This window comes from Pollachius pollachius (assembly GCF_949987615.1).
Source record: "Pollachius pollachius genome assembly, chromosome: 17".
Taxonomy (NCBI): Eukaryota; Metazoa; Chordata; class Actinopteri; order Gadiformes; family Gadidae; genus Pollachius; species Pollachius pollachius.
In genome coordinates, this window is record NC_136950.1 from 12,657,696 (window position 1) to 12,676,769 (window position 19,074).

At 45.1% G+C, this 19,074-nt stretch overlaps 2 protein-coding genes across 3 annotated transcripts in view; both read right to left on the reverse strand.

The window, feature by feature from the left end:
- Positions 1-11,811, reverse strand: part of cubn (cubilin (intrinsic factor-cobalamin receptor)) — a gene marked incomplete at both ends in the record, with an annotated part of 59,820 nt that extends 48,009 nt beyond the window's left edge. The window contains 16 exon segments of the mRNA XM_079755222.1: positions 1-48; positions 546-727; positions 949-1,183; positions 2,547-2,665; positions 3,230-3,422; positions 4,105-4,229; positions 6,139-6,234; positions 6,892-7,023; positions 7,612-7,780; positions 8,832-8,958; positions 9,225-9,328; positions 9,643-9,744; positions 10,231-10,269; positions 10,510-10,605; positions 11,098-11,227; positions 11,696-11,811. The exon segment at positions 1-48 is cut by the window's left edge and continues 115 nt beyond it. Coding sequence (XP_079611348.1) covers positions 1-48; positions 546-727; positions 949-1,183; positions 2,547-2,665; positions 3,230-3,422; positions 4,105-4,229; positions 6,139-6,234; positions 6,892-7,023; positions 7,612-7,780; positions 8,832-8,958; positions 9,225-9,328; positions 9,643-9,744; positions 10,231-10,269; positions 10,510-10,605; positions 11,098-11,227; positions 11,696-11,811 — 2,013 coding nt within the window.
- A 561-nt stretch (positions 11,812-12,372) lies between these two features.
- On the reverse strand, positions 12,373-18,698 carry trdmt1 (tRNA aspartic acid methyltransferase 1). Of its 2 annotated transcripts, none has more exons than XM_079755140.1 (11): positions 18,582-18,698; positions 17,535-17,644; positions 16,356-16,432; positions 16,024-16,095; positions 15,264-15,329; positions 14,670-14,739; positions 14,471-14,554; positions 13,801-14,177; positions 13,221-13,278; positions 12,892-13,030; positions 12,373-12,761 (listed from the first exon to the last, which is right to left on the reverse strand). In XM_079755140.1, the coding sequence occupies exons 1-11, from the start codon at positions 18,646-18,648 to the stop codon at positions 12,631-12,633; spliced, it is 1,251 nt and encodes a 416-aa protein (XP_079611266.1). In that variant the 5' UTR covers positions 18,649-18,698; the 3' UTR covers positions 12,373-12,630. The 2 variants fall into 2 exon arrangements, with proteins under 2 accessions (XP_079611266.1, XP_079611267.1); XM_079755141.1 differs by lacking the exon at positions 18,582-18,698 and adding an exon at positions 18,027-18,380.
- Between the last annotated feature and the right edge of the window lie 376 nt (positions 18,699-19,074).

The following is a 19,074-nucleotide window of genomic DNA, read 5'->3' on the forward strand; positions in this document are numbered from 1 at the left end:
GCAGTACTTGGCCAGGGACGGGTCCTCTGCCACCAGGCCGTCCCGGATCTGGAGCGACACACCACATGCGGCGAGCCATCGGGGGTTCATAAGGAGAAACACACTCTTTTAGAATCGGACCCCGTCCGGTCCCTGCTTTGGGTGGTCTCGTCTCATCCCTTGAGCATTATTCATGGTCGCGGTGCGTGAACCCGTGCCAGCTGGCGTGAGCCAAAAATGGCGTCGTCCTGGGGCCTCATGCATGGCTACTCCGGCGATTAGTAGCATGTTGCACAGCATGGGTACGGCAAAGTGTTGACACTATTTCGTAGGGCCTGTGTGCGGACAGCACCTTACCGAAAACGACGCGTCACAGCTACAAACAATTCCACTTTGCTCTCTTTTTTCGAGCGCTAGCTTAACGACCACTCACCTAATCTACTACGCATATTACCACGTGTGAAACGCTCCCTTTATCATCTTCTCTTATTTCCCCAAAGATGGCCTTCGTTAGCTAAGAGCTAGAATTGCGCCGGCGGCTCCTAGGGGTAGCAGGCCCCGCCCACCTCCAGGAAGTCAAAGCTGCAGTCGGGGTGGTGCTCCAGGCTCAGGTCCCCGAAGGCGAAGGTGATGAGCAGGCCGGGCGGCACGCTCACTGTCCAGTAGCAGTCCCTGCTAGGCGGGTAGTTGCCCGGGTAACCGGGAGAGTTGATGTTCCCATGTGTGTTGGTGAGCTCACCTCCACACACTTTGGTACCCGGGGGTAGAAATGTGTGTTAGTAGAATTTACACACACACACACACAGATAAACACACACAAAAACACAAACACACACAGACGCACCCACACACATACACAAAGAAACACACACACACACAGACATACACACAAAATCACACACAAACACACACACACAGACACACACACAACACACACACCACATATAGACACACACACAGGGCAGGTACCTGGGTCCTGAGACTGCCAGGAGACGGTGAAGCCTCCGGCGTTGACGGAGCTGTCAGAGCGGAACCAGAAGTAGAGTGCATTGTGGGAGCTGAACAGGTCCTGCGGGCGGGTGGCACCGCAGTATCTACCGATCTGGAAGGAGGAAACGCTCTCTCCGTCGTGGACTTGCAAGAAATCAAAGTTGCAGCTGGCACTGCTCTCCAGTTCGAAGAAAGGGAAGGAGATGTGCAGGATCTGTGAAGGAGGGGAGGATGGCAGAAAGGAAGTATGTCTATTTATACAGCAGCTTTCACAGACAGGAGGTCACAGTGATTTGCAAAAGTAGCCCAAGGCTTTAGTCAAATACAGGCACATGGAAACACAAAGCAACACACTGGTGTACAAAAGCCTAATTAAACGTGTGTCTTCATATGTATCCACAGAGTCCATATCGTGGACATGCATAGGAAGAGATTTACACAGTCCTAGGTGCCACTGCCCAAAAGACAACGATCATCTCTTGCTTTAAAAGGTGTTGAAAGAACAGTTGAAAGGCATAAAGGCCCGATTTGAAAACCACCGGCTAGTCTGACGTGTTTGTCTGCAAACAAGCTCATTCAGATTTCCTTTAAAGCATATCAGGGCCTTAAGTCAGAGACTGATGTGAAGCATATTGCTGCAGTAATCTGGGATTCAGCAGTCCGACTATGTTATAGCAGAACTTCCATGGGGAGACGGCACAGAGCCTGGGCCGGAAAAAACACTGAAAGGGGCGAGGCTACAACTTGATTCCTGTTTTGTTCGGGGGACATTCTATTCAAAGAGAAACTCAATCCCACAAGAAGCTACTTATCAGGGGATTTGGATAATGTATTTTTAAAGGAGCCGGTCTACACGTTATTGATTTGAAACCTTTCAGACACTTCTAGGAATGTTTGTCAGTGACTGGAAATTATGTTTTAGCTTGTCCTGCCGCCAGGAAAAGTTGGCCAGTGTTTGGCGGGTCTGTGTTAGAGCTTAGATCGGGCCCAGAAAATCAAGCCCGACCCGGCCCGAGGCCCTGCACGTTCTGTCCGAGCCCAGCCCGGCCCGACACATTAATTGTAATTATGAGCCCGAGCCCGATTTCAGCCCGACATTTCTTTTATTTTTTACTTTGTGTAACTTTTACACATTTTTTTATTAGGCCTACTCTGCTTAATATATATAGGCCTATAATATTTCTGTTTATGGCATAGATTTCCCCTCAGATCAGGCCAATAAAGCAATGATTTAAAAAAAAAAAACACACACAAACGCTGGATCAAAGGCCCGGCCCGACCCGGCCCGAGGATGGTGGTGGGAAATATCGGCCCGATCCGGCTCGTTGGTCGGGTCGGGTCGGCTCGGGCTCGGGCTCGGACAGAGAATCCAAACTCGAGTCTGTGTTCGCTGTTATCCAATGGCTCGCTTACAGATCCCTGCCTCCAGCGACATGATTGGTCGAAACAAACACGAAGCAAAAGAAAACGAAGTGCTCCCTTCGCCAAGATTTTTTTGCTTGTCAGCTCGATTTGTGCGACCAGGCTGTAGTGAATCCAAGAGCGCAGTAATCAATCACAGGGGTCCATAGGCCCACCTGGTGGGGCTCCGTGCGGATCACCCAGGCACAGCTGACCAGGTGGTCGTATTCGTCGTGGCCAGGGGTGTTAGGGTAGCTGAAGGACCCTGCGGGACCCGCCAGGTTGCCCCCACACACTGGGAACACACACACACGCACGCGCACGCACACACGCACACACATACACACACACACACATGGAATAATAAGGTGTTAGAGTCACAATAAGTTTAGCTCCAAAGGATGTTCAGCACACAAAGATGATATATTATGGCAGCAAACGTGGAGTATAATTGAACTGATAAAGCATTGGAAGAGGTTTCTAAACGAGAAAGCACATTTGTAGTTAGAGGCGGGAACTGCTCCATGCCGCATTTGTGCCAAAAGCCTTCGTGCCAGCAGTATTTGTAGAGCATCGAAGATAACAGACTTCAGCGGATTGGTAGAGTGCCGATTAATGAGCTGTGTGTGCACATTTATCAAAATTCTGTTACAACACGCTCAAAATGCACTTCAATAAAAATGAAAAATGGGAGAGAACCAAGCCCCAGATTTGAGATGCACAGTCATTTCTGCAAAATCCAAACACCAACTGAAAAAATCACACATCAATCATGCTATACAACTACAAACATGTGTTATTAGTCCGAAAGGTTTTGGACCACACGACACATTGGAGTGAAATGAAATCCCCTAAGCACCTTGCTGTTGGGTTTGGCAAAGCGGGCCTGTCCAAAGGGCGGTGCAGGTGCACGTGAAGCTGTTGAGGCCGTCTGTGCACGTGCCTCCGTTCTGACAGGGGCTGCTGGCACACTCGTTGACGTTCTGGTTACAGGTGGCCCCGGCCCAGCCTGGACTACAGGTGCAGACGTAGCCGGGGGCGGTGGTGGTGGCCTGGGGTGGAAAAAACGCAACGTGAAGCGGTCAGTGGTGGCGGCGGAGTGGCCCTCGAGAGTGGGGTTTATGAGATTCAAAAGAAGCGATAGAGAGTTATATATGTTTTGTTAAAAGTCTAAATTTGCAAGATTGAACCCCTCCAATTGAGAAGGGTTGGCTTTCAGAAAGAAAACAACAGTGTCGACAGAACAGTGTTCTGCCCACTCTAACTGGCTCTGCAGCTGTGTGACACAAACTAGCGTAGCTCACACCCCCTTAGCAGGACGTTCTTATAAACAAAGAGAGAGGTACGGGCTGGCCAGCATTATTATTATTTTTAATGTATATATCAGTTAAAGGGTGTGATTTTATTGCTAACATTATTGAATCTGCTATTGATCAGCATTTAATACAGATATGTCCATGTCATGTTGAGCTACGAGTTAGTCGAAAAGTTACACAGTGCAACTTTAACTTATTTCTAATGTGTCAGGGACGGGTCAGTGTAGTGGATTGGGGTGGCTGACTCAAACCAAAGGTCCTGGGTTCGATCCCCAAAGTCTACATGTAGGTCATCCTTGAACAAGAACTCCCCTGATACCAACCTGCTCCTTAACGTCATCAGAGTTCACTGTGGGCCGCATTGGGGAACAGCGTCGGCAAAGTGACGAATGAGCATCGAGATAACAAGCAGCCTCACCGCACACTGTCCGTTGACGCAGGGGTTGCTGGTCTGGCAGACGTCGCTGGTCTGCGTGCAGCCCGAGGGGCCGTAGCCATTCCCCACGTAGCCCGCGGGGCAGGTACAGAGCGGGAAGCCGGACCCTGTAATACATTGGTAAAATCACGTCATTTAGAAGATGCCATCTGTATGGCTTTTCTGTTTGTAAAGTGTTTCATCTTGTAGATCCCAAGCCCGAAGATATGAATATCTGTGAATATCCATGAATATACAGTGGGGCAAAAAAGTATTTAGTCAGCCACCAATTGTGCAAGTTCTCCCACTTAAAAAGACGAGAGAGGCCTGTAATTTTCATCATAGGTAAACCTCAGCTATGAGAGACAAAATGAAAAAAAAAATCCAGAAAATCACATTGTCTGATTTTTTAAGAATTTATTTGCAAATTATGGTGGAAAATAGGTATTTGGTCACCTACAAACCAGCAAGATTTCTGGCTGTCACAGACCTGTAGCTTCTTCTTTAAGAGGCTCCTCTGTCCTCCACTTGTTACCTGTATTAATGGCACCTGTTTGAACTCCTTATCAGTATAAAAGACACCTGTCCACAACCTCAAACAGTCACACTCCAAACTCCACTATGGCCAAGACCAAAGAGCTGTCAAAGGACACCAGAAAAACAATTGTAGACCTGCACCAGGCTGGGAAGTCTGAATCTGCAATAGGTAAGCAGCTTGGTGTGAAGAAATCAACTGTGGGAGCAATTATTAGGAAATGGAATACATACAAGACCACTGATAATCTCCCTCGATCTGGGGCTCCACGCAAGATCTCACCCTGTGGGGTCAAAATGATCACAAGAACGGTGAACAAAATCCCAGAACCACACGGGGGGACCTAGTGAATGACCTCCAGAGAGCTGGGACCAAAGTAACAAAGGCTACCATCACTAACACACTACGCCGCCAGGGACTCAAATCCTGCAGTGCCAGACGTGTCCCCCTGCTAAAGCCAGTGCATGTCCGGGCCCGTTTGAAGTTTGCTAGAGAGCATTTGGATGATCCAGAACAGGATTGGGAGAATGTCATATGGTCAGATGAAACCAAAATAGAACTTTTTGGTAAAAACTCAACTCGTCGTGTTTGGAGGAGAAAGAATGCTGAGTTGCATCCAAAGAACACCATACCTACAGTGAAGCATGGGGGTGGAAACATCACGCTTTGGGGCTGTTTTTCTGCCAAGGGACCAGGACTTCTGATCCGTGTGACGGAAAGAATGAATGGGGCCATGTATCGTGAGATTTTGAGTGAAAACCTCCTTCCATCAGCAAGGGCACTGAAGATGAAACGTGGCTGGGTCTTTCAGCATGACAATGACCCCAAACACACCGCCCGGGCAACGAAGGAGTGGCTTCGTAAGAAGCATTTCAAGGTCCTGGAGTGGCCTAGCCAGTCTCCAGATCTCAACCCCATAGAAAATCTTTGGAGGGAGTTGAAAGTCCGTGTGGCCCAAAAACATCACTGCTCTAGAGGAGATCTGCATGGAGGAATGGGCCAAAATACCAGCAGCAGTGTGAGAAAACCTTGTAAAGACTTACAGAAAACGTTTGACCTCTGTCATTGCCAACAAAGGGCACGTAACAAAGTATTGAGATGACCTTTTGTTATTGACCTAATACTTAAAATTCTTTAAAAATCAGACAATGGGATTTTCTAGATTTTTTCTTTTCATTTTGTCTCTCATAGCTGAGGTATACCTATGATGAAAATTACAGGCCTCTCTCATCTTTTTAAGTGGGAGAACTTGCACAATTGGTGGCTGACCAAATACTTTTTTGCCCGACTGTACGTTCAATCCACATGACAAATTGTTTTTGCGAGAAAAATAAACCCAGGTTCACCACATAATATTGAATCATACTGATGATGAGTAAATTTGGCAGTATAAAGGTAAATGTGACTTTTAGTTCAATAAAAATAATGTTGGAAATATGAGTTGAGTTTTGGATTTAAAAGGTGTTGAGTGTGTGTGTGTGTGTCTGTGTGTGTGTGTGTACCTGGAATTGATGAACAGCTCGCCAATGGGAAGCAGCCACCGTTGTTTGTGGCACAGATGTTGGCCTGAGTGCAAGTCCTCCCATCTCCCTCATAACCTAGTGAACACAACGGATTAAAAGGACTGATCAAAGGGAGAGGATCTGGGCAGAAAAATACATATTTTATAAAAATCGCCAAGTGTAAAGATAATTGTCAGATAATATAGTAAGATAAAATAAAAGCGAATAATTGTTATTACTGCATTAACAAATGTTAACTCATGGTTAATTAATGTACCCGTATTGTAAAGTGTTACAAGTTCAGTTAGCTGATGCCAACACATATAATACTATTAAAGGCTACATGATAATGAGTCAGTGTACCCCTGGGGGGCAGGGCCCACAGGTTAGAGGAGCCCATGGTGTTCATTGATAATGAGTCAGTGTACCCCTGGGGGGCAGGGCCCACAGGTTAGAGGAGCCCATGGTGTTCATTGATAATGAGTCAGTGTACCCCTGGGGGGCAGGGCCCACAGGTTAGAGGAGCCCATGGTGTTCATTGATAATGAGTCAGTGTACCCCTGGGGGGCAGGGCCCACAGGTTAGAGGAGCCCATGGTGTTCATTGATAATGAGTCAGTGTACCCCTGGGGGGCAGGGCCCACAGGTTAGAGGAGCCCATGGTGTTCATTGATAATGAGTCAGTGTACCCCTGGGGGGCAGGGCCCACAGGTTAGAGGAGCCCATGGTGTTCATTGATAATGAGTCAGTGTACCTGGGGGGCAGGGCCCGCAGTGGAAGGAGCCCATGGTGTTCAGGCATTGGACCGTCGGAGCCGTGGAGCAGCCGCCGTTATTGGTCGAACACTCGTCCACATCTCGACAGCTGTAGCCGTTGCCTTGCCAACCTAGGGAAGCCGAGGGCGGGGATGGGTTGGAGTTGGATTGTGGGAGAGAGAGTTATTTTAGACACCTGACTTCCTCTCTGGCAGTCTGTCAGAGAATATCTATTCAGAGTTATTTAAAGTTAAATCAACAGTACATAAACCACAGATGGGGAGGGACTTACACATTTATAAATCGAGATATGTGCGTGGAAACGTGAGGGAAGTGGTAAACGTTATGCAATGTGAACATTTTGACTTGCTAAATTCATAAATAAATAAATAAACGCAAACCATTAACAGCAACATATCACACTGAAACAATCTTATTGGCCCCTGAGATTTAAAATCCATAAGTAAAACACAGAAATCCCACTCTGATAAAAACAACACAAAATAAGCCAAAGGGTTTTGGGTTCAGCCATGTCCACAGTATACCTTCCTACACCAAGATGCCCCTAATCCAAACCCTCTCCTGCAAAACTGTCCGACCTCAATGAACCTCCAAATGAATCCCTGTAAACTGCTTAGGGATGACGGAACGCTATCAGTTGGACGACTCATAAACAGTAGTAAATAGTAACAGTCATTCGCGTCTGCAGAGGGCCTGACCTGCAGGACAGCCACCACAGTAGAAGGATCCCTGGGTGTTGTAGCAGGAGACAGCGGGGTTGCTGGAGCAAGGCTTGACGGCGAGGGAACACTCGTCCACGTCCTCAACGCACGCCGGGTTCCCCGAAGGAGACTGCCAGCCGCTGTCACAGACACACTGGTACCTCGGCTGGATGACCGGAAAAGATCAAGAAAACCGAGACACGGATAAACAAACAGAGCGTTGATGATTTACGCTAGGCTGCAGAGTACAGGATAATCATTACATTGCTGCGTTAACGAATGTAAAAGTTGTAAAAGTTGTCCTTGTAAAAGTCAGATGTCGGTAAGGTAATAGCTGTTTGTTAGGCTACAAACTAAAGGAGGTGGGCTTTCACCACCATGGCCCACCAGGCCGAACTATTTGTGTACTGATTGCATGCACTTTCCTGTTCATTTTGTCCATTACTCTTTTTTTACCTCACTTTACCTACCTCACCACTTGAAAAGCACTTTGTTAAGTTCATTAAAAAGGTGCATACTTATCAAGTTATTCTTATGAATATAATTACAACTTCATGCATCTTCTTTCTTCTTCTTCTTCTTCTTCTTCTTCTTCTTCTTCTTCTTCTTCTACTAACATTATGATGGGGACTAACAGTGCATTAATCATAGGAGCCTTGATGGAACACAAGAGCAAAAGCACTCTCACAGAGACCGTAGAGACGGCTACCTCCTTCTATCAGTCCGCCATCCATTAAATCGCAATATTTATCTGCACTTCCAGGACTGCCATCAAAATAACGGCTCTTGCTGGGCACTGGACCGGTGCTAAAGCGTTGCATTATTCTAGCTGCTGTATGAAATATAATTGAGCCATAAAATTGACTAGCCTGGAGGGCCATCCGTCACACCAAGGTTATTACACTTGATGGGGATGGGTGTTGGGAATGGGTGCTGGTGAGTATGGAAAAAGGACCTTCAGGAAGACAACCTGGATATATAAAGACAACCTGGATATATATATATATATATTTATATATAGATGTAGATATAGATATCGATATGTATAATACTTTGCTGTTAGTGGTGGCTGTCCCTAAGCATTTTATGCATAGAAGGAACCATCTCAAAGCGTTCCGTCAAACGATGAAAACGTGTGGGAACGAGGTTAACCTCCAGCTTACAGAAGACATGACCGGAAGAACCGCACTGGTGACTACATGAGCTCACTCGCTCACCTGTCCTGGAGTGTCGCGATCGGCGTCGATGCACATGCCGTGCACGCACAGACCCTGCCCAGAGCCCCTGCAGTCGTCAAAGCGCACGGTACAGAGCGAGCCCGACCACTCTGGAGAACAGCCACAGCTGTAGACAGAGAGAGAGGTCCGATGGTGAACAATATCATTCACAAATCAGGAGATAGTGTTGTGAGGTTCACACGCTTCAACAAATACTATTAAAGTCTGTGTTCAATCCTCACGGTGATGAAGATCAGTGTAACCTGGTGTGTGTGTGTGTGTGTGTGTGTGTGCGCGTGTGCGTTTGGGTATGTTTGTGTATGCGTGTGTGTGTGTGTGTGTGCATGCATGTGTCTGTGTGCGTGCGTGTGTGTGTGTGTCTTGGGGGGTTACCTGAAGGATCCTGGGCTGTTCAAACACGTGGCCCCGTTCTGACAGCCCTGGGACGTCCCGCTATAGATCAGACACTCGTTCACATCTGTGGCACAGTTGGGACCCTACCAACGACACACACATAGAGACACACATAGGATGGTATAGTGTTGTCGTAAAAAAGTGTATAGTACTGAAATAGTGTGCATAGTAGTAATAAAGAGTATATTGATATTTACAACCGTGTATAGTAATAAAATATTGTATACTAATGAAATATTGTATAGAAATAACAGTATGTATTGATACGTACATTTATGGTAATGAAATAGTTTAACAAAATATGTATAATAGTGTATATTAATGAAACAGTGTTTACTAATGGAACATTGTATAGTGATAGTATTACAGTGTGTGTCTGTGTGTTTGTGTTACTCACAGCCCAGTTGCCGGGACAAACACAGTGGAAGGAGTCCAGCAGGTTCAAACAGGTGCCTCCGTTCCTGCAGGGATTGCTGTTGCATGCCTGCCGCTGAACAATCTGGGATGAGGCACACATACATACACACATACACAGACACACACACAGGCACACACGCAGGCACACATGCACAGACGCATACACAAATATACACACACGCGCACACATACACACAGACACGCAAACAAGCGCACGCACACACACACACACACAGCAATGAGAGCAGTCTGGTTCACAATCAGACTTTGCACCTATAACACTTCTTCTTTACCGATACTGATTCCAGACTGCAGACGTCTTCACATCATCCAACCAACATACGTCTGTGACATTATTTCATTTGAACCTATCTTAAAAGCTGACATTCAAAAATCTGTTTTGAATTGAAAATAAACTTTTACAAAATATAACTGCCGAATGACAGCTTTTAGGTGGCGTTATTGCAAACTGATGACATGAGGTTTACGTATATACCTGAAGAGTAATCTCCTAAGAATTAATTAAAAATAATCTATTATAACAGTGACCAGCGTGTTGAATTCTTACAGATTCCAGTGAGGTCACTTTCGTCTCAAGAGCTGACGTCTGAAAGAGAACAGAGAAAATAAAGGATGTGGGTTTTACGTTAATGACAGATTAATTCGACTTTAAAATCAGGTGTATATCATTTAGTATTTGTATTGTATTGAACGGTGCCTACAAGCACAATTGTTATATTTTACTTTTGGGGTGGGGGGTTTTAGATGTATTTAGTAATTTCTGTCTGATCACGTGCAGGAACACACAGAGTATGGAAGAGGTATTTATGTGCCCTGCTCTCCACACCTTAGTGTCTAGTTGGTTGAGTCTGTTGGTGATCTCCGGTGGCACCACAACTCCGTGGCTCTTCAGGTCCTCGATATCAGCCTTGTTGCTGCTGATCTGCAATCAGAGACATGTCTGTCAGCATGGACACACTCAGGGAACGGTGGCGTATTTAGTGTGACAAGCTCAAGCTTTTTCCTCCAGGGAGAACGATGATAACAAATAGAGTATTGAAATAAATAAAAGAAAATAGATATTTAGAAAATGGGACACACAGCTAAATCGTGGACGAGCATCCAAGCAGTGTGACAAAAATTTGTAATTATATAGTGTATGATTGACAGAGGAAGAATTCTATCAGCAGCGATGGTGATTATCGCTGCTGATAGAGATCTGCAGCGTGTGCGTCCAAAACTGTTAATCATTCCTGGTTTCACGTGAGCAACACACTTCTAGTTCACATAGTGGCTCATAAAATAAATGACTGCGAAGGAAATCCTTGCGGAGAAAGAGGAAAATCCCATAAAATGAATAACTATAAACATTTATCATTAGCAGTAATGTATACATCAAATAATGGATGCTCGGTGGGGGATGGTCTGACCTCACCTGAGTCAGGAGCAAGGTGAGGTCTTGGTCGCCCACTTTTACCCGCCCCGATGCCGAGGGCTGGAAGCGGATTTCCTTGTTGTCTCCCGTGGAGAACACCAGGTTGCCTTTGTCCGAGAGCATCCGAGGTCTACGGTGGGTGGAGGGGAGAGGGCTTTAAACAACTAGCTAGCTTCATGGGTAACACACCCCACTTTTGAAATGTACTTTTACTTAAATGTATTGCTGATTTTACTTAAAAGTTAAATCAACAATTGTTCTGCTGGTTCTCATGTATTCGTTTGACTACAAGCCATTCGCTTGAGATTCAAATGCATGAGAATGCATTTGGATTTGGATGGACTCAATAAAAACAAGGTTGAATCAGAACAAAAGTTGAGCTAGAAAATAAAGCATGTAAGGCTACTTTTAACTTCACAACCACCAAATAAAGCATTTAAAATTTTACGGGACTACATTACTTACGCTACCTGGTTGAAGTATGTATAAAACAAGTAATATGTTTTGCATCTATTTTATAAATACATTTTCAACATCCATGCATAAAACAGCCCAATTCACAGGTGAACCTCCCAGGTGAAAACACAAGTCCACTCACAGATCACTGCTGCTGTCCCTCTTGTCTCTACCCTGCGGCCCATCCTCCCCCTGCAATCCCACCAAGAGGAAGAGGAGGACGAAGAGCGGCCGCGACAGCCACAGCGGCCCAGCCATTCCCCGGAGAAACAGAGAGAACAGCAGAAAATAAAAAGGACCTCTCCTCTGAATGGTCTCCGGACTCTATGCTGACGACCTGCCCGCTGGTAAGCGTGTGTGTCTCTAAGGTCCTGCACCAAACCTCCCTCACTATGACACCTCAGCCTAGAGAACTTTGGCCCTGATTTCGTCCACCCTCCACCCTGAACACAGCACAAAAAACGAATTTAGGATCATAAAAGTCAGGAAGACTAATAAAGTTACCAAAGCATCTGTGGTGGGGGTAAGGGAACATTGAGATGGTTATAACACTGACCGGCGCTTTGAGCGTGTCCATCACATGCTTTCAATGAATAAGTAACCAGGTGGTGTGTGTGTGTGTGTTAATGGTTCCCTGCCATAAGGGTTCTTCCACAATGTAACGCGGCTGGCATGAGGTGTGAATATCGTTGGTTTATACGTTCTGTTGGTGAGACATGATTAGGGATTCAAATTTAAATGAAGCCTCGCTAGAATCAAGGTTGGCTGCAATCTGTCAAAAAAACACTGCAATGCGGATTTTGGAGACATCTTTTTATTTGTTTGTTTTAAAGATCATAAAGTAACATACAAAATACATATAAAACAAAGACATAGGGCTTTCTTCACTTTGAAGAACCGTTTGAACCTTCATTGCGGTCCACGATTGTGCGTTTGAAGCAGGAATCCTCAAAAGGCCTAGGTTATGTCATCGCATCCTGCACGTCACGCATAAATATAAACCCTTTTCCCCCCACTCCATCATGTTCCAATGCAGGGTCATCGTTGGGAGACGGTAGAGCTCAAATGCAAAAGTCTTTATTGGTCTTTGTGTTCTTCCGTTGTGTGCTGGGACGCCATGATCTGTATGAGTTTGGCCACCACCCGTACATTGAGACTGTTGCCCAGCACGCGGTAGCGCTGCTTGGTGGAGATGCGCTCTGGGAAGGCTGGGGAGCGGGGGGAAACAGCCAGGGATCAAAACAAACGTACTTCCGATGCAGAAAGGATCGGCCGTAAATGCATCGGGACGGTTCCGAAAAGGATGTTGTGACCTGACTTTTCTGCTGTCTGACTCACCCAGATTGGAGGGGAAGCCCATTAGGTTGGCGATCTCCCTCGGCGTGAAGTAGCGAAGCCTCAGAGTGCGCAGCCGCCGTAGTTTCTCCTCGTCCTGCGCTGCGGACAGCTCCTCAAGGCCTTTAAACACAGAGTGCATCTAGGGGACAAGAGGTGGGGAGAGGTCAACCCAACGAAAGCGACACGGTGCTTTGGGGGCTTTCAAAGCGGGCCTGTATTGGTTTTACATGACAGAACAGGGGTCATTTCGTATAGTCTTGACACGTGACACAAAAACAGCAAAGGTGGTAGAGGCAGCAATTGTGTGTAAAACGTGTGTGTGAAGCTACCTCTGACTCCACACCGGGCATCAGAACGGACCCCGTACCTTCTACATAGTGGCCATAGCTGTTCAAAACAGGAAGGTACAGCCAATCAGCAACAGACCCTCATCATCACATCTTCATCATTTACTGAGTCATTGACTCATCAATTCATGTTGAAATTCTTATCAGACTGGAAAATAAATACATAGACATTTAGTAAAGTTTCTGGCTTGCCAGTTGATAGCATGCGTCAGCATATCATTATAAAAAAAAGGCTGCATCAAATGGGATGCAGGACTGAGCATCAAAAGTTTTAAGTTCCATTAATCTAGTCCAGCTACAAACTTTTCCAGTGGGAAAACGTTGGCTCACAATCCACCAGGTTATTATGCAGTACTGCAATGCTGAGATATTTAAATGCAGCATTGGAATATTGGATCTGCAATCATGTAGCATCATGTTGCATACATTGTCAATAATGTCAACCTATACTGTCAGTGGGTTTACATTGAAAAGCTACATCTCATATTGGGTTTATAAATATGCATATTCTTTTCTTCTGGGACCCCGGGATGAATGGGGGACCCCTATATCTTATACGCACCCCTTGGTGAAGCAGACGGATCTCCTGCAGGCGGGCGTGACTATGTCCATGAGGAGAGCGTAGCGCAGCAAAGTCTTGGCAGGAAGGAGGTACTGCCTCACTTCCTCTTCCTCTTCCTCTCCGCCGAGGTCTGACCGCGGCTTTAAATACTCCTGGATCTGCCGGACCGACAGGTCTGCGTTCTGGTCGGACTTCCTGTCCGCGTCCCGGGCCGTCTCCAGCTTGTACAGGACCACGCGGTCCGGGTCGGGGGAAACTGCTTCCTGCTGCTCTGTGAGGCCGGTGCTCCGACAGGAAGTGGGCGGTGCCAGGGCCGGGGCTGGTTTGGGGTGTGAGGAGGACTTGGACGAAGGGGGCTGAGGGAATCCTTCTACAATCTGCTCATTAGCGGGACAACACAAGGACAATCAGACGTTAAAGACAGAGGCAGGAGTTTAAGTCTAGTAGTCAACCGAGTAGATATTCAAACAAATTACTGAATTAAATAATTAATGAATGAAATGATTATCTTTAACTTTAAAAAGCTGGATTTTAAAATTGCTGTCCAAAATATAATAAAAGTTATATTATACAATAAAAGTATGCATATTATGATAACCAGTTTTGTGAAATGAAGGGTCTGACTCATGTTTCCAAGAAATGATCAAAGTTTTGTGTATGGCTGTCTTACCTCTGAGCTGGTCTCAAATGAGAAGCTTCCCGGAGGTGCCTTGGCAATAAGGAAATAGCGAAGCCGTGAGTTTGGGATACCAAGCTGTGTAGATGCATCAGGTATGCATGAGACCAACAGAGCATAGGGAAAAATACAAGATTAGAATAAAGGCAGTCCATCAAAACATTCATTATTTTTGATTATTGTTAGGGCTTACACTGGTAGGCGACACCAGGATTTCTTGGAACGTGTATCCGCAATCCTTCAGCGTATTTAGCAGTGAATCCCTGGACAACAAGGGAAAACGTTTAAACAACAGACTGCCCATACTTTTCTTTTTACATATTCTTCATATTATTTTTTTAAATCAACAGTTTGATTCTTATAATTCATCGTAATGTATTTAACATACAAAATAATAAATAAGTGACTGTGAATGTATTGTTATCGCTGTTCATTTTCAGTTCATTTCTATAATGTCAACTAAACTCAATGTTGAGCCAAAATTCCAGATCTTTTCATAGTTTCTTCCCCATTCCTTTCGTCTACTTTTCCAGGGGCAGAACCCATTCCCGAGACTTTGGTTTTGGGCACAAAGAGCTCAAACTGTTCCCCGCCCCCATGGGAGGCCTCAGAGAGTATTACAGACTGGAGCCTTTTAAAGCATCTAGCCTTGTCCTGGGGAGGGGCAGCTCTATTGTCAGACAGCTGTGTTGCCTTAGCGATGACCATCCCCCCCTAAACCCTTTTTTTTGGGTAAGAGGACACGCCCCTTACCCATCCTTCCCCTCCGACCCATTACCCTGGTTACCTGGCCGAGGAGGTTTCGAAGCCCTTCACGTTCTCCAGCAGAATCAAGCGGGGCAGGACGGCCAGCCTGCGGAGGTCAGGGGAGCGTGGACAGGAGGACATGCATTATTGATGAGGACGAGCAGGAATGGATGGAGTCCCCTCAGTGGCAGGAGGTATTGATTGCCTTGCGGAATCCAGAACGCACACGTTATGCTGCATGGCATGCAGCCCACAACGTTCAACAGCGTTTTAGAATCGGGGCGTGAGGTGGCAAATTACAACGGAGTGGGTGGGAACAGCAAAGCAACAAAAAAGTAAGGAATTAGCCAACGATTAGGAGAACCTACTACGTGGGCCTAGATTATTCAGATGTAATAATAGCACAATTATACACAAGACGGGAAATACATGGTGTTTTAAAGTATATGTCCTGCATATATATACAATCCTCAGTAGAATTTGATCGTTTTTATATGTTCTTCATGGCTGAGATCGTAATAATTCTGTGTGCGCTTCAGCAAGATACAAATATGACCATATATAAAAAGCCCCATTAGATCCCATCGGAATTCTCCCCTGCTGGGAAGCAAGGCCGTGCTCACGGCAGAGTCACCGCACCACAATACAGTGTCACAATGAGAGGAAACGAGCTGAGCTGGGGCGGACAGCGGTTAAAGGCAGAGCACGCATGCAAGAGAAGCGGAAGCGCCAAACGGACACGGTTGGTAGCGAGAGAGGGGGGCGGACGAGGGTGGCGATGCGTGAGGGCGAGGCCCCACCTTGGCAGCAGATCAAGAATGTAGAGAAAGCTCTTGGTCCTGGGGTCTGACGTATCGCCCTGCAGCCCGATTCTGCAACAATGGAGAAACTCAATCAGCAAAAGTCGCTTGGTCAGCGTGAGTCCGTAATGTGGGGAGGCCGGTCGTTTGGTTTGTGAACAATCTGAATGATTTCCTGAACCAGATTGAAATAGTTTATAGCATGTGTGAAACCGTACCGGACGACTGGACTGCATCTCACCATAGGTGCAGAGAATTGAAAGTACTTCATAATGGTTTTCTGGATGAACACACATGCAAACACATACACACATACACACACTCACACCTACCTCGTGAAAGGTTGGCATGGTGGGCTCATCAAAATCATGTCAAAGGACAGTTTGTTAAACTCCTCTAGTGATATGCCCTGTAGATAAAATCAGCAATACAAAGAAAAACTGTTACATCAAATCAAGGCTTTGCTGAAAAAGGCCAAAATGAATGACCTTGATCTAGGCTTGTTTACCCTGAAAAGTACAGACACTTTTAATGATGTTCCCGATCCCAGTCAACACTGCTTTTGATGTGTTTAAATGGCGTCACAAGATGCAGAGGAAATACAGCTAGAACGCTATATAAAGGTGAAAATCTATTGCCCTTCTGCATACCAGAATGCAAACCGACCTCTAATTCATAACATCAGGCTGTACAGACAGTAAAAGCAATGAAAAGCAGTTCGGTGCAGTTGAGTTCATATTTTATATTGCGCGAGGGAAATTTACTTTGCAGCAGGGCATGATAGACAACAAAAACTAACAACAAACAGACTGAATGGCTTTCCCCTAGTGGAGCATCCACAGGCTAGCTCCTTCTGCAGTCAACCGTTAAACAAAAAGGCCTGTAACCCAAGCCTAAGGCTACTTTCCGAGAAACTTCTTTCCCTTCGTCAGGTTGTAAATAAGCTACTGCAGTACCATGTGCCTCCCCTCTGGACCTTGTCTCCACACACACACACACACACACACACACACACACACACACACACACACACACACACACACACACACACACACACACACACACACACACACACACACACACACACACACACACAGACAGACAGACAGACAGACAGACAGACAGACAGACAGACACACACACACACACTTGTCCTTGTGTATGCTTTTACGAGAAATGTCCAAATAAAACAAGGACAGTCATGGGACTATGGTGATGATAACAGAAAACAAGCAGATCATTAATTTTAATTACATCTTGATAATAGGAAGGTTAAGGCAGGGTCAGCAAATATTCAGAACTGTATTATTAAATATAGACACATTGCCATAATAAGTCGTTGCACAGCTGAACATAAATCATTTATAACACACAGATTTATAAAGGAGAGGTATATTTTAATACGCTGCATATGCTGAACTAACATTCCTGCATTTTATTATTATTAAGGCAGGAGTTTCGGTTAGGGTCCAACCAGTTAGACCCCCAGACCACCCACCCACAACACTCACCTCAATTGTCTTGGGCCAGAGAGGCGTGTCTGGGAAGTTGTGTCTGTATATCTCATTGGCTGTGGTGTTGACATCAATGGCTGCAACTACCTTGGCAGCTACGCCACTCTCTGGATGAAATAAGACTAGATAAGAGAAGTGGAACAGAGTTGCATTCTTTCCCCTGAAAATGCTATTCTTGATATTTGCATCTTTGTTTTAGACCCAGATAGATGGATTCAGCTGCAGCATTACTGTCACTGCACTTTATTGTATTAGTCTGACTTCAACAAAATGCAGTTTGACATCTAGACAGATTGTTGCCAAATGCAATCCTGTGTACCAGTACATGAGGGGTGGTCCAGGAAATAGAACCGAGCATGAATATGTTAACAGATTAATCCATTGAAATACAATTATTCATTGTATCATCCCAAAAAATATTTGACCAATGATTCAAACATTTCCCAATATCCATCCGTTTACATTGCTAGATCTTATATAGGCGGGTACCTGCAAATGCTTAATATTCCACAGTGAAGTCACTCCGAAGACTGTCAGTTAGCAATAAACATGTATTGCTGTAAAATGGGGGTAAACAACAACCTCTGGAAGATGTGTAATGGCCATCAATCTCACTATGATAGCTGTCACCGTTAGTTTGGTTGTAAAAAAAAAGTCTCTCATGATGAAGAAATGCCATCAATTACCTGTATTGCCTAGTTGCTATTGAGCTGTTGCCCTACATACCACATAAGATGATTAGCCATTGCCTTATTTCTTGACTGAACTTACAGAGCAACATCTATTAAGAATACATCTCGAAGTTGCTCATACATGACAAACATAACATTAGACTTTTGTGAATGTAAAGGTATTTCAATACAAAGAGGATGAACGAAGATGTCCCTAAATACAGACAGCTAAGACATATATTTCCATGTATATCGTTAGTGCTCTCCATAGTGGGGATTTAGAAAAAGAGGTCGCAGTAATTCGAAACTCCTCTTAGTCGTTTTACGGCTACCTTTACCCGATCAACTACATGACGCCTGCACCTACACCTACCTTTTAATGCATAATGCATTCCACCTATACCGCTGTACAGTTCTAGTACTCTCAGCTCCGCTGTCATGTTGGCAAGTAAAAGTAAACACCAGGTGACCACACGTGTTTACAGCGGCGTGCGTCCGGGCAGAAGCAAATTCTGTGAAGAATGGTTCCGCTTCTCTTTTAATTCCGCAATCATATTGGTCTAACCGTTTAGTTTCGGCATGCATAAAACTAATCAAACTAACTGTATTATATAAGCTATAGGCAATTATTTAGCTTTATAAAAGGAACGCTCTATATACATAAAGAATATCTAAATAAATACATACATTATTTGTTTTGTATTTAATTCATTTATTTGTGTATAAATGTTGTATTTTTTAATTTATCATATATATAATGTCCATCATTTGTAAAAACAAACAAACAAAAAAAACAACATTCATTGCACGCGAACTCTATCAACGAAAGGTGGTGGGTGGTTAAATAGACTCACTTTGCAAAGCTG

Excerpts from the sequence above, each read along its gene's own strand:
- trdmt1 (XM_079755140.1), bottom strand. The coding sequence starts at position 18,648 with ATGACAGCGGAGCTGAGAGTACTAGAACTGTACAGCGGTATAGGTGGA. Across the intron at positions 15,330-16,023 it reads ATTCTTGATCTGCTGCCAAG|GCTGGCCGTCCTGCCCCGCT; the intron begins GTGGGGCCTCGC and ends TGACCTCCGCAG. Across the intron at positions 13,031-13,220 it reads TGCCCGGTGTGGAGTCAGAG|ATGCACTCTGTGTTTAAAGG; the intron begins GTAGCTTCACAC and ends CTTGTCCCCTAG.